Consider the following 14,893-nt stretch of genomic DNA (forward strand, 5'->3'; position numbering starts at 1 on the left):
TGGTCCTTAATTATAAACTGATGAAATCTTTACACTCTTTCAAAACCTTTCACTCCAAGAGTTCTTAGCACATTGAGCTGTTCAATTTATGAAACTTGATCTTAGTGTCTGTTGATTAAAAATAGCATTAAAAAGCTACATTCCTTGAATAGGTCAAACTGAGGCACAACAGTTTCCCACCAGGATGGAAGTTTCCGGAACAAACCCGGCTGGCAGCTGAACAAGTTAATGGTTGCAGCTCTCAGCCCCTCCCCTCCCGCCTCGCCAAACAACTGTTACCTCCGGGCAGGGGGAAAGTGGTTTGGCAACTCCCGACAGATGGACAGCTGACAGAATGGACCCTCCTCAGGCCCCATCCCCCCTGCAGCTGTGTGCTGGCCCTGCATACAATCGGCCGTCTCCCCCAGAGGAGGGGAAAGAATTGTGCAGCTGAAAAAGAGGCTCTCAGCGGGAGGGAGGTGGGCGGGCTTGACTGACACCCCAGAGGGCTGGCTTTTTGGACGGCTCTTAGCAACGGCCCTGATTTGACCCTCCTCAGCCGGGAGAAAATCGAATCAGTGTACCCTTCTCCCAGGCGCCATGCAGCATCAGCGACTGAACGTCAAGGCGGCCTTCCTCCCTGCCTGTTAATTACCTGCTCTTTCCCATCTCAAGGGTCCTGCCCTTGCAAAGTGCTACTACAGGAGGGAAGAAACGACCATCACCCAGCTCCCCTGCGGCCTGGGGGTTCAGCCTTGATTGTGAGTCCTGTACATCATCTCGTCTCATTGATAAGCGGGACCGAGACGGGGGTTCCAGCCCCCCGGGACCGGCAGGGGCTTTATTCTAGAGTCACCGGCGCGTGTCTGCGCTTTTCTTTCCCGTTTGTAGGTGAACCCCCAGTGGCTTCATTGGCTCCTTGATTTAAACCACGCCCGGCTTTCTGCCCGCTTTGCCGCTGCTGGGCCAGGCGGCCCAGCCACATCCCAGCCGCGTTCGCAGGGAGCCGGCGCTGCTGCGCTATTGTGTGGATGCCGCGCGTGTCCTCTCTTCTCTTGCAGAGATGGCTAACCGGGGCCCGAGCTACGGCTTAAGCCGAGAGGTGCAGGAGAAGATCGAGCAGAAGTACGACGCGGACCTGGAGAACAAGCTGGTGGACTGGATCATCCTACAGTGCGCCGAGGACATTGAGCACCCTCCTCCCGGCAGGGCCCATTTTCAGAAATGGTTAATGGACGGGACGGTAAGGCCAGCAGCGGTCTCCGTTGGGGTCGGCGGGCTGGAAGCCCTCCGGGGCTTTCCTGGGGACGTGAGGCTGCGGGAGGAGATGCTGCTGCCAAGCCCCGTGTCTCACGGGGAAGGAACGGGAAAGCCTTATTTCCTTGGAGTCGGGAGACCTGGGCTCCCCGCACAATTGCCTAACTAGCTTAGAGGATTCTCCACCCATCCGAGACATCGCCGCTTCCTAATGAGTTGTTGACAAATCCGAAGCCCTTTTGCTCTTTCTAGTGAGAATAAAGATAAGTATTTCCTTGAGATCTCTCCAGCCCTCTTGGTGCACCAGCTTGTCTGGGGCCATTCCCCGCCCAGGGGAATAGTTTGACTACATAGTAAAACAAAGAAAGAGGTGGGGAAGGAACTAACCACCTTCCATCCTTCCCGGAGCCACACTCCCTGGGGGTGCTCAGCGTCTGTTGGATGGATGGGTTCTCATGAAACTGAAGAGAATCCTTATTTGATACCTGCTTTTCTGACCAGATGGTCCTGTGGTTTGGGGAGCTGGGGATGGCCCTGCCGATTCAAACAAGCCGGTCTTTTCCCGCAGGCTGTGATTTTCTGTTACGTAACTGCTATTCCCTACTTTTGTGGGGTTGCCCAGGGCTTGGGTTATAGGGATCTGGGAGGAGGGTACCCAGTTCTGTTCTTTTACATGTTATTAGCACATATAGGATGAGTTATTGAAGCCTGATTCTGATCTGCCTTTTGATAGAAGACATAACATTAGACTCTATCATTTGACCTTTCCGAGAGCCACTAACTCCTGCGTCCATTGGAAGTCTGCAGTCATGGCCTCCCAAACACACATCCTTCCCTAGCTGTCACGTCTTTCCTTCCCGCAGAGAAAGGAAGGGAGGAGCAAGGAGGGAAGGGCATTCTCAAGCTACTGGACTCACTGGGTCCAGGAGCAGCTCCGGGAATGGGGTCGCCTGGGTCTTTTGGGCTCAGTATGGGAACTCGGCCCCCCAGCCCTGAGCCCATGCCTTCCTACGCCCAAACCGGTGAGCTGTGTCCCCTGAGAGCCAGGATTCCCTTTGCATTAGTGATGGGTAAAGACAAATGGAAACACTGATTTTGTCTCCCCTGTCTCCCTTCAGGTCCTGTGCAAGCTGATAAACAGTTTATACCCACCAGGACAAGAGCCCATTCCCAAGATCTCAGAGTCAAAGATGGCTTTTAAGCAGATGGAGCAAATCTCCCAGTTTCTGAAAGCTGCGGAGATCTACGGCGTCAGGACCACTGATATTTTTCAGACGGTGGATCTCTGGGAAGGTAAACAGTGCTCGTGCCTTTGCGATTGTTCTCCCCTCTTCCCTCCCCTTCACCCATCTCTTTGTGAAACCTGCTCACAGTGCCCTTCCCTGTGCCTCTGTGTGTGTGTGTGTGTGTGTGTGTGTGTGGTGGGGGCAGGGGAGCATCAGCTGTCACCCCAGGGGCACTGTTAGCCTCCCTCTCTGTGAGTACCCTCCTCTAAGGGTACTCACACCCTGGGACACAGTGGAGACCTCAGCCAACTAACACATAAACAGAAGCCCCCACGGAGAGGAAGCTAAAATGGTTACACGGATGCCTTTCATTCCTGTTACCCCTCCCACAGGAACAAATGACAGCTACTGGAAGATGGGGGAAGGGGGGCAAGTGTGCTTCTGACTCACCAGCCGTGGGGCTTATAGACAAAACCACCTGGTATGATTTTGTCATTCAGTCTGAGAAATAAATAGCACCCCAACCTTTTATTAAAGTATTATCTGAGAGCTTGGTGACCATGCCTTCCAGAAAGGTATTCTGCTCAGGGAATGTGACAAATGATTTTTTTGTTTGTTTTTTTGTTCACATTTATGAATTGACTTGATTAAGAAATCTTACAAAGCGAAATAATCAAGTCACCTTTCTGGATGTATTTAACAATCCACTATTATTGGGGAAAAGTACGTGAACGGAGACACTGCCAGAGAATTTGGGACTTAGCATACCCCTGAGCCCAAATGCGTGCCCATCCTTGCAGCTGCTCCACACTCAGCCTGCCTGGGCACCGGGAGATGCAGACCAGTCCTCGCAGGACTGCCAGGTTGAGTCTGCTCTCTCGTGCTCATTGTCACTGGCTGTCATCAGTGGCCCAGCCCTTAGGGGCAGTGACCCAAATGACTCTGCTGACCGTGGGAATGGGGTAGCTTTCCTGTGATCAAGAGACAATGGTATTTTAAGAGGTATTCAGATGGTAGCTGAAATAGATTTCTAGCAGATGACCATTCTACTAAACAATTTATAGAGAAACAGTTGCCTCCTTAATCCTCCCACTACCCTGTGGCAGGCAGAGAGCTGGCCTTTCCTGTTCACCGATGAGTGGTTACAATGCTGAGATGCCAGTCAGTTTACCTTGTGTTTGCCATTACTTAGAAACTCAGATAGCCAAAGCCTCAGGCTGGGCCGTTGGACTTCATGGACACTTACCTCCAAATCCCCACGTCTTGTCACAGCTGAGACTTGCTCCCTGCTTTTAGATCAAAACTGTGATGATTTTCCCCAGCTAATAAAGACAGCTACTGCTTATTGATATTTTCCCGTACGCTAGGCATGGTACAAGCGCTTTACTGCATAATGCCAATCAATGCTCCTAACAATCCTATGAGGTGAGTGTTTTTAATTTCCCCATTTCATAGATGATGAAAGTGAAGCGCGCCTGTGATTACTCGTGTACCTGATACGGCTGTCCAGTAATTAGCAGAGCTAAACCTCAAACCCAGGCTCTCTGATGCCAAAGGAAAGGGCCTCACCTAGTCTGCCATCCATGCTTTGGCCAGGAGGCTGCATCCTTCCCCTGCATGGTGCATGTGCTGTTGAGTCATAACGGTGACTGATGAGGATGGAGGGCAGGAAGAGGAGGACTCAGGGCTAGAGCCCCTGCACTAGGAGTTTGTGTGAATGGAAGGGGCCCCATGAGACCCCTCAAGTACAGGAAGTGTGTAGGAGGAAGGAACTGGAGGTGGGTGGGAGGTGGGGATCCCGAGGGTGCTTTCCTGTCTTTACGTTATTGAGGATGTTTTACTTGCCTTTCCCCTTTTTCCAAAGACCACGCAGGTGAACATTCCACCCAGAAGCTGCTGGCAGTGAGGGGGGAGGGGTGTAGGGAGCAATGGCCCCTGATAGAGCAGGAGGAGGTCTACACCACCTGCCCAGCCCTGGGTGTTAGTCACCTGTTAGGGAAGTGGGAGGTTGAGGGACATGTGTGTGACTGTGTTAGCCTGAGAGAGGGTGGCGGACAGATGGGCTCCAGGGCGGGATAATGCTCCTGAAAGAAGGGAACAAGGCAGACACTGAGGGCTCTCATCCCCAGGGCAAGAAGGATGGGGCTTTAAAGGAAATAAGAAAGGAGACTCACTCCAAGGGTGCTGGACTGACCTGCTATAGGTAGGGCATGCAGTAGGTGGGGATAGCCGGCAATAGGAAAGCAGATGCTTGGGAGTGTCCAAATGGCCTCTAGGGGCCCCAGGGCCTGGTGGTCTCATCCATGGAGTAGCATCTGAGGACTGAGGTTCAGGGAGATTCATTCCAAGCGTTGGAGAGAATGCTTGTCATCTCCCAGGATCACTGTCTGAGGCTCAGGCCAGAGCAGGTTACAATATAGTGGAGCAGGAGGTGGGAAGGTGGGTTGCTTTGAGCAGAGAAAAGGGAAGGGGGGTGGCCTTGAGTAAGTCCAGCAGTGAGACCCTGGGAACAGCAGCATGGACTGAGTGAGCGAGGCTGGGTCCTTTCTGCAGAGCTGGTTGTCGCCCCTGAGTTTGGGCATGAGTAAGCTGCAATTAGAGGGATGCTGCAGGGTGGGGTTGGCGTGTGTCTGTGCGCAGGGGAGGATGTACGTTTGTGCACACAGCTTTTGGACTAGCCATTTGCTTGGCTTAGCCCCGCCTTCTCCCTACTGTTCCACCCCCTGACTGCGGTTTTCCATTCACTCACATTCATTTCCGATTCCGTGCACCGAGGTTGTGGTGGCTGTGGCTGCTGTGGGTCCAGCCCTCCTTGCTTCTCTTCCTCCTCTGCAGGCATTCTATGCTCGGCAGCTCTCAGTCCCCTGTCTTCCTGCTCGGCATCTTCCCAAGTAGGGCTCTGCTTGCCCACGGCTGCCCAGTGACTCCATGCTGCTCTTACGTCGCAGATAAATCAAGCTGAGGGATCCCTGGCTCTCAAAACACCTTCTCTTTTAGGCCTTAATCAGTTAGACAGGCAGAGGCTCAGAAGTACCCACTATCCTGAAACCCCTTTTAGATGCAAGGTAAATATTTGGAGTAGACTCAGGAGCATCCAGAATAAAAGATTCAGGGGTTTAAAAAGGAACCCAGGGCTGAACGGTCCAGAAAACAACCCTACCACAGGGACAGTGTAGACAAAGCTACTGAAGTTCCCCTGAGAGAAACTGGGAGGGACCAGTCCTTTCAGTGATGGGGAAGAAGTGAGTGCTGCTTCCAGCGATGGAAGACGATGGGGGAAGTCTTGCTCTTGGATGAGAGAAGGTGAATGCCTGGCAGGTTGCTTTTGGATTTGCCATGGGTGCAGGCAAAGGGCTGGGGTGGGGCCATCTCAGCTCTCTGTGACTCAGAGGAGAGATGCTGGAGGACACTTCAGCATCATTTCTGTGGAGGGAAAGGGAAGGATAGAAAAGGAAGGGCCAGAAAAGGAGGGGTGTGTGCAAGTGTGTGTAAGAGAGAGAGAACACGCGAGAGCCTCTGTGTGTGCTGGTCAGAAAGACTGCAGAGAAAGCTCAACCTGGAAGGCAGTAGAGCGTGGGCTCTGGAGTCAGAAATTCGACTGCCCGGTCACACCTCTGTGCCACCACTTAGCAGTTAGCTTTTCTAAGCTGTGATTTTCTCAGCTGTCAAATGGGGATAATAGTACCTATTTCACAGGGTAGATATGGGAAGTCAATGAGATAATGCATTAAAAGTGCTGAGCCTACTGCCTGGCAATGGTGGAGCATAATAAATGCTGGCAGTGTAACAAGTACTGTAGTCATTGGCCTGTCTTTTTTAAAACTAATAGAAAATGAGGACAGCAGGAGCAAGGCTGGAAAGGCACTTATTCTGTCTTGGAACAAATGGACAGAAGCCGATAGGGTTGCCTGGATGACCTCTGCCCTCTCTGTCATCTGGGATCCCTTCACCTCATCGGCCATTCTCCCATACGGAGGGCTGGCTTTGTGGGTCACCTTACTGACTTTTTTCCACCTCGTGATCATTACTCTTGATGTCTTTCCATCGTATATTGCTTTGCCAATTCCAGACTCAGAAGATCTGGGAAAAGCAGAAAGAGGATGAGTTTTGGAGTCAGGTAGATGGGCTGACACTCTTCCCTAGGACATCCTAGCTGTGTGACCTTGGTTAAGCTGCTTAGCTTCTCAGAGCCTCAGTTCCCTTCTCTGTCAACCAGTCTAGCACCTCCCTCGGAGGGTTCTTGTAAGGATTAGACATGTAAAATGCCTGGCTCAATTCCTGGCAGATAGACACCTAATAAATGTTGGCTTATTTCCCCCTCCTAAATACTATACATATTGTTATATACATAATATCAATGTTACATATGTGCTCATCCGCAACTAACCCTTTTGGTTCCTTTGCATGACCACGTGGCCAGCATAGACATGTAGAATTCTAGAATCTCAGAACAGGCCGGACTCAAAGATCAATCACATCTGACTACTCTTCTCAGTAGTCCTACCGACAAGGATCCTGGACACCTGGTTTTGTCTTGCCTCCCTGTTCCCCCTCGTTGATGACTGGGAGTTAGAGAGGTAAACCCGTTAGAGATATAAACCATCGGGGCTGGAGTGCCTGGAAGGTCCAAACATATTCTCTGGAGAGGTGTCACTGTATGTGTCATTCCTCAACAGCAAGAGGAAGAGACGTTTCACCCAAGTGGAGAGACGTTTTGGGATATTGTGAGGTACTGTAGTGACTTGAGATGTCACAAATGCCGGCCGCTTGAAGCCTCCTTTTCTGTCGGAACAGCCTTCCCAGCCTTTACGCCAAGTGCTTCTCACAGTAGGAAGGAAGTTTCTTCCTTCCGCCGTGTTCTCAAACACCAGTGTGCCTCAGAATCACCGGGAAGGCTTGTTAGAACACAGATTGCCGGACTCCAGTCCCAGTGTTTCTGAGGTGTTAAGTCTGAGGCAGGGCCTAGGAATTTGCATCGCCTGCTTCTGCTGGTCTGGGAACCCCACTTTGAGAACCACTTCCTTGGAGAGTTTATCCCGAGAGGAAAGCAACGAAAATTCATAAACCCACAGAGCAAGCCCAACCCACCCTCTGACATTTCTCCCTTGATTATAGCAATATTTTCTCTACGTTAAGTGGAGAATTGGGAGCTATGACTAAGATATCACTCAGGGAAATAAGAAATGGTTTCTTCATCCACTGATTGCTTTCTCCGTAAGTCCCAGAAAGTTGAAAAAGCCAGTATTCCAAGAGTTACAAGCATGAGTCAAAACTGATAGAAAATGGAAGTAGCTCTGAAACAGAGTTTTGACTGTAAGGCTGTCAAAACTAAATACTAAATCTTTAATATTGAAAGTAGAGTCCAACCTGACTTTACCCCCCTAGATGACATCTCTCTGCTCTTTTTTCTTTCTCTTTATCCTTCTCTTTATTTTTTCTTCCCAAAGATGTGCATAAGATCTCACGAAAGTATAAAAAATTTAAGAGAACAATATCCCAGTTCAAGTATCTTTATGGGAACGATGCTCAAACTTTATGTCATTGAGAATCTCTGGGTTGGGGCAGGGGCTCCTTACAATGGCCCCCCTTGGTCCCACTCCCCAGAGATGATCATTGAGTAGTTTGGAGTGTAAGATCACGCTGGGGAAAACATCACTTCGTGATAATGCAGGAAACAGGGCATGCTGTATTGTCAAGCAGAAGTGTCAGTTGCTCTCTGAGACGCTCTCTGAAACCTTTGCCAGGCAAGACAAGGACAGCTCCTGAGCCATCGCCTCTTTTTACAACTTCCAGTCTAATATTAGCCTCCTCTCATGATAGGGGCCTGGAAGAGTCCAGGTAGCTGGATTGAAATTCTCAGCTGTTAGTGTGAATCTGGCTTCTCCTCTTTCATGTGTCATTTCCCTTCTTATAGCCGGTGGTCCCGTTTCTAGATTGCCACCAGGACTGAGTCTCGTTTCTGCTCTCCCGGCATCTGGAAACTTCTCAGCATTTAGTTGGTACTTCTTTTAGGACCGTTCTTTTTTTTCTTGGAAGAACAGCCCTGAGCACTGGTTTTCAGGCTGTCTTGCCAAAGCATCTAGGGGTAGCTTTCAGGGAGCAAAGAGATTCCAAGTTGCCAGGGCTCTGATCTGGCTCCCAACTTGGATCGGAGCCCTTCTAATGATTGATTTTGCTATCGACTTTGTGGCAGAGCTCTCTGAAGAAAGGAGTTATTGCTTAACACATATCATTTAGTACTTCCAGGGGCCAGACATTGAAGTTTTTAAAAACTGAAATCCAAAGTATTAGGGCAGTGCTTGACCACCCATCCGGCTGTATCAGACTCATGTCGGGAGATTGCTCCAGAATCTGAATTTTTAAGATTCTCAGGTAATTCTGATGATCAGTCTGGTTTGGGAGTCACCAGGTGAAACCCATGTTTCTCAAACTTGCCTGGTGGCATAAATCACCTGGGGAGCCTATTAAAAATATAAACTCCTAGGCCCCAATATAAACTGATTCAGGCCTGCCGAATCAGTCTCTCAGGAGAATGACCTCAAAATTTATATTTTTGAAGAGACACCCCACCCCATCTCATAAATAGTCCAAGAAGCCTGGGAAACCCTGCTCCGAAGCAGCCTGTGTTCTAGGCAGATGGTACACTTGGGTGGGATACCAGCAGTTTAACTTAAGTTGTGTTAAGCTGACACACTTCACAGATCTTCCTTACCCTCACTGCTCCTCCAGACGTTTAAATTTTTGACCCCCAGTTACAGGAATCAGCCTCCACAAAAGTGAACTGGCTCCAGAGACAGATTTCTGTTCAAAATGTTTAGAGTCTTGATGATAATTAACATGATCTGCACATCAATGGGGGACTCTAGGCCCCAACTGCTTTTTCTTGCTTTAATCTTTTTTCTTCTCTTTTTTGGTGAGGAAGATTGGCCCTGAGCTAACATCTGTTGCCAATCTTCCTCTTTTTACTTGAGGAAGAGTGTCACTGAGCTAACATCTGTTGCCAATCTTCCTCTTTTTACTTGAGGAAGAGTGCTGCTGAGCTAACGTCTGTGCCAATCTTCCATGACTATATGTGGCATGTCACCATGGCTTGGCTTGACGAGCAGTGCTAGGTCCACAACTGGGATCTGAACCTGCAAACCCCAGGCCACCAAAGTGGAGTGTGCAAACTTAACTGCTACACCAGTGGGCCAACCCTCTTGCTTTAATCTTATTTGGGTTGAGACCTGGAGAAATTATTCCAGACAAAAACACTCAAAGACTTACAGCCATTTGGGGTTGGTGCCCTTGACCTTGTGGGCCCCAAGAATTGTGCCCCAGTTTTATCTGCCTAGTGGATTCCCTCTGGCCTAGCACCAAAGCAGCCATCACCATCGCTTTGGGTCATCCCTGATCACTGAGGAATGTACCTCCCCAACCAACCTGCGATGGGGACCCATGGGAGATGGCAGGTGGCCTGGTGGACTCTGCCAGCTTTGTGTTCAGACATTTGGGCTAGAGCCAGACTCTGGTTTACTCGTTGTGTGACTAGGGCACATTAATTAATCTTCTTGAATTAGTCTTCCCATCCATACATTGGGAGGAATAATATTAATTTTATGGAGTTGATATCATGTATAATAAAGTGACTAGCCTCTAATTTGTATCAAATCTCTTGTCTTGGGACCTTTCTCAAGGAAAACTTTCATTTTGTCAAAACAAAAAATTTGTTCCTGGGAAAAAGTGCCTCCTTTCCCAGCTTCTTTTGCTCCAATTATGTAATCGCTTCCTTTTACTCTGTCTGGGATGAGGGCAAGTAGTATTTATAGTTCTCCATTCCTGGATATCTTCCTTTGCCCCCGACGTAGTTCCCTCCATCCTTTCTGGGTTCATGTGGTGTATACATGAGCCAGCTACTTGGGAAGGAGGCTGCGCATATGGTTTAACAGCACTGCTTCCGCGCCCACGGCTCTAGTGTAGCTTCTGGGGCTGAACTCCACGTGTGCCAGCCTCCAGATTTCCCCAGATCCTGGACAGACCAGACCTGCTCTTTCTGACCACTAGAAACAGATTTCCTGTGTGCTCTTTGTACAGAGTAGAGATGAGTGATATACCCTAACCTCTTAAGCCCTCGTGTGCTTGATCATTTCTCCAGGCTCTCTCTAATGACTCACTGCTTAAGAGCAAACCCTCTCCCTGTCTCTTCCAGAGTGAGCATTCAGAATGTCATCACTACTGTTCTATTAAAAAAGAGAAGGATCCCATTAGAGAGTGACATTTGCAGAAATGCCTCTCACCAGTGGAAGGGAAGAGTCCTTCTAACAACCACCTCTGCTTCCTCTCTCTTAATTCTCAGTATGCCTTGTGCCCGCCCCCTTCCATATGCTGCCCCGATACTCCATTCTGCACCACGCCAGCTGTCTCTTGAGTCTGGGGGGCACTCCATTGACACGCCAGCTGTCTCTTGAGTCTCGGGGGCTCTCCACTGAGAGCATTTCATCCCTGTATCCATCAGCCAAACCCACAGAGCCTCAGCATCCAGGAAATCACCCTGTGGTTAATGGAGTGGAGGAGAGAGGTGAAGGAAGAAGGCTCTGCTGTCTCTCTCTCTCTCTCTGAATAAATGGACAACCTGAACTGGGCTTCCTCTGTGGGCCTTAATTGTTGACGTTGTTAGAGTCATGCTCCATTCTCATTTAGTGTCCGTCTTCCCCCTGGAATTCTGTATTCCTCAGTGACTGAGCTGCGGCAGCCAGGCTGGAGAGACCACAGATGCTTCACTCAGTCTGAAGATGGCCTTTTAATATTTGCCCTTAACTGTTGCAGCTCCCCTAGGCTGAATGAGGCCCTCCTTTCTAACCCTGAGCCCTTAGCTTTTGCACTCCACACTCGGGCCTTGCCTGGACCTGCGATCGGTTCTGAATTGCAGGCCTAACCACTTGGTAGGTCTTTCCCCGTGCAGGACAGTTCAGCCAGCTGGAGGGAGGACAGGAGGAAGGCTGGAAGGAGCAGGCTGGCTTGTGGGGGCCACTTGCCTTCTCCATGGTTAAGGGTCCCCAGGCTCCTCAGGTAACTCCCCCTCCCAGTGTGTGAGGGGCACCACACACCTCTGTCCCCCTCCTCTTTCTCACACGCAAGCCAGTTATTTATTGTCTCCATTTAGCTCCTTTCAAGCAGCACAAAATAAGGGACCCACCATTTGTGTCACATCGAGTACTTTCTGCGTTGATTTACTTTTCTTCATTTGCCAGGCCTCCAGCCCAAATAGCCAAGTGAATACTCAATTTGATGCACGTGGGTGATTTTAGACCCTTCTAACCCGGAGAAAGTATGAGAAAGATGCCAGCTGGGGTTTGGCACAGTTAATGCATCCAGCCAGCTTCTCTCCAGTTTCCTTTTCTCTTTCCCGTCCTGTGGGAATTCCTCCTCTGCAGACCGCTAAGCCAGTGCCCCTTCAGGGCCTCCCCTGACCACAGCCTCTAGAACCCCCGAGGCCAGGCCTCTGCTCAGAGCAGGGACCTACGTAGGTCGGAGCTGCTAAGTGTTGGAATGTTTTATTCAGACGGCTGCTGGGAATGGATGAGAGACTGGGTATCTCTGGTGTGTACCACATAGAGAAGAAATAGCCGGGTGATTCTTTGTTCCTTTCTCGGTCTTTTGGCCGTGGTTATCTTCAGGCCACTTTCAGAAGTATTTGATATCCTCTCCCTTGAATGTGATCTCCTACAGCCCCCATTAGAACTTCCTTCCCAAAGGTCCAGCCCCATTCTTGCAGATTCCTTGGTCCTGATGCAAGCTTTGCTTTTGTCTCTTACTTGGCTTCCAGGGAAAGACATGGCAGCTGTGCAGAGGACCCTGATGGCTCTAGGCAGTGTCGCTGTCACCAAGGATGATGGCTGCTACCGGGGAGAGCCCTCCTGGTTTCACAGGTAAAAAGCCCTTCTGGCCCCCTGGAGCAGGATGAATATAACAGGAGGGAGCACCTGAAGCCTTGTAGCTCCCCAGAGGCTATTTCCACACACAGCCGCTCAGAGCAAGCACTCCTGGCCCCACATTCAGTCCCCCAGAGCAAGGAAAGACCGAGGCTGCCTGCTGTTCAGGTCAACATCCCACCCACGGCAGAAACACTTGGGCCTTTCCTGCTAGATTCCTGGGTCCTCCAGCTCTGTTGCCCGATTCTGTTTCTCCTGAGACTGAACCGGACTGAGTGGCTTTTCTCAGAGGTGGCTGAATGTCTGAACTTGGTTTTTTTATGATCCAAGTAGCCTTGAATCTGCTTATTTATTCGTTTATTTTTGCTCTTAATGAAAGGAAAGTATGTCCTATTTGCCTGCAACAGTCCTGGTTAATGCCTGCTGTCCCAGCGTATGTATTAATAGCACTGCCTTTCACTCGCAGAAGTGGTCTGGTCTGGATAATAAAGTATATATGGTCATGTCAGTGAAGGGCCTTTCCTAAAGAGATGTGTGCTGTTGTTTCTTCCCCGGGGTGGGGGCAGCAAGGGTGCTTACGCTCCACCCAGTAGCTCAGGGCGAGAAGAAAGAAGAGCATATGTAGCGGATACTTGACTCTTCATGTCCCTAATCTCTTTCCCTCTACTTGACAGTTATAAAAATCTACCAGCTTCTGTCATTTTAAATGAACCTGGTCTGAAAACCTCCTAGATATTGGCCAGTTTAGTCCCAGAATTATTAGTGACCTACCATGATCTATTTGGCCCACAACCAAATTAGAATTGTCCCTTCCTTAACTCCTAGGTCCCTCAGCTCTAAAATGGAGCATTAATCCTTGGCCCTCTACAGGGAAGAATGGAATGGGATTAACGACATGCTTTGTAAGAAGTTCTGATTTTAATTTCACAAGGGCTTGAGGTAGCTGTGAGAGAGAGGGTGACAGGAAAGCTGTCTGAGAGTGAAGTCCCCAGAGAGGCAGCCACTGATTCTTTGCTGGAAATCCTAGAAAACCATCTGGGCTTCTAAGGAGTAGAGAGCTCATGTATCTCAGTAGGGCCTGTTTGTGGTAGGGCTGTAGCTCAGGGTAGGACTAGAGCTCAGGATAGGGCCATAGCCCAGGGTAGGACCGTAACCCAGGGTAGGGCCATACCCCAGGGTAGGGCCATAGCTCAGGGTAGGGCCATACCCCAGGGTAGGGCCATAGCTCAGGGTGGGACCACAGCCCAGGGTAGCACCACAGCCCAAAGTAGGCCCATAGCTCAGGGTAGGGCCATAGCCAGGGTAGGACCATAGCTCAGGGTAGGGCCATACCCCAGGGTAGGGCCATAGCTCAGGGTAGGGCCATACCCCAGGGTAGGGCCATAGCTCAGGGTGGGACCACAGCCCAGGGTAGCACCACAGCCCAAAGTAGGCCCATAGCTCAGGGTAGGGCCATAGCCAGGGTAGGACCATAGCTCAGGGTAGGGCCATAGCCCAGGGTAGGCCCATAGCTCAGAGTAGGGCCATAGCTCAGGCCAGGTTCATAGCAGGACTCTAGTTCAGTATAGGGCTGCTCTTCTATTTGGTGTCCTCTAATAGAGCCTCTCTAACTGTGTATCTTGGGAAGGGTTTGATAACTGTCAGAATGACATTATTCCATCTCACTCCCTCTGCCCAGGAAAGCCCAGCAGAATCGGAGAGGATTTTCAGAGGAGCAGCTTCGCCAGGGACAGAACGTCATAGGCCTGCAGATGGGCAGCAACAAGGGAGCGTCCCAGGCAGGCATGACGGGATACGGGATGCCCAGGCAGATCATGTAGGACGCCGCATCCTGCCCCCTAGTCGAGAAGACAGCTGTTCACACCACGGTCTCGATGATAAAGAAATAAGTAGTCACCTTCTGACCTTCTCCTCTTTCTCAAAGCCTCCCGTCCCTGGTTGTTGCAAGTGCTGCATTTCTGTCGAGAATCCACGTTGCCTCCTGCTGCCACCTTCTGTTCATGTAGAACTATGCAAAGACTCCGCTTCCTTCCTCTCCCAGAGCTCCTTCTGTGCCCTAGAGTCTCTGTTGGTCGGATTATTTATTTATTTATTTGCCACAAATGTCCCTCCTCAACTTATAGAACGCACCTAATAAACAAATTAGTCTTGTGTCTTAAAGTATACAGTTCATTCTTTGTCTCAGGGTCTTTGCAGGCAGGGCTGGTTTTCATTTCATTTGAGAGGCCAGCAAGATGGGATTAAGCGTAAGCTGTAACTGTAGAAATGTAGGTTAGCTTTCAGGAAACCCTTGCAAGGAAACCCTTATATTGACAATGCAGTAGAAAGTTTAGGAATAGTTTTGCCCATTCTGACAGCCTAACGCCATGAAGTCAAGAACAAGGTCTACTCTCTAGGGGACACAGGAAGGAGCAAGCCAAAGCCACTTCTTAAGGCACTCTCATCTGGATGGCCAGGCAGTGTCTGATGGATGGGGGGTTTTATCAAATGGATGGGGATGAATTGTTGAGGGAAAGAGCA

General features: G+C 49.9%; 1 protein-coding gene across 2 annotated transcripts; it reads left to right on the forward strand.

The window, feature by feature from the left end:
* The first annotated feature begins 263 nt into the window (after positions 1-263).
* TAGLN3 (transgelin 3) lies at positions 264-14,533 on the forward strand. Of its 2 annotated transcripts, XM_014862321.3 has the most exons (5): positions 264-740; positions 1,041-1,222; positions 2,355-2,529; positions 12,268-12,370; positions 14,052-14,533. In XM_014862321.3, the coding sequence occupies exons 2-5, from the start codon at positions 1,043-1,045 to the stop codon at positions 14,191-14,193; spliced, it is 600 nt and encodes a 199-aa protein (XP_014717807.1). In that variant the 5' UTR covers positions 264-740; positions 1,041-1,042; the 3' UTR covers positions 14,194-14,533. The 2 variants fall into 2 exon arrangements, with proteins under 2 accessions (XP_014717807.1, XP_070364867.1); XM_070508766.1 differs by lacking the exon at positions 264-740 and having other exon boundaries at positions 871-1,222.
* The last annotated feature ends 360 nt before the right edge of the window (positions 14,534-14,893 follow it).

This window comes from Equus asinus, chromosome 5 (genome assembly GCF_041296235.1).
Source record: "Equus asinus isolate D_3611 breed Donkey chromosome 5, EquAss-T2T_v2, whole genome shotgun sequence".
Taxonomy (NCBI): domain Eukaryota; kingdom Metazoa; phylum Chordata; class Mammalia; order Perissodactyla; family Equidae; genus Equus; species Equus asinus.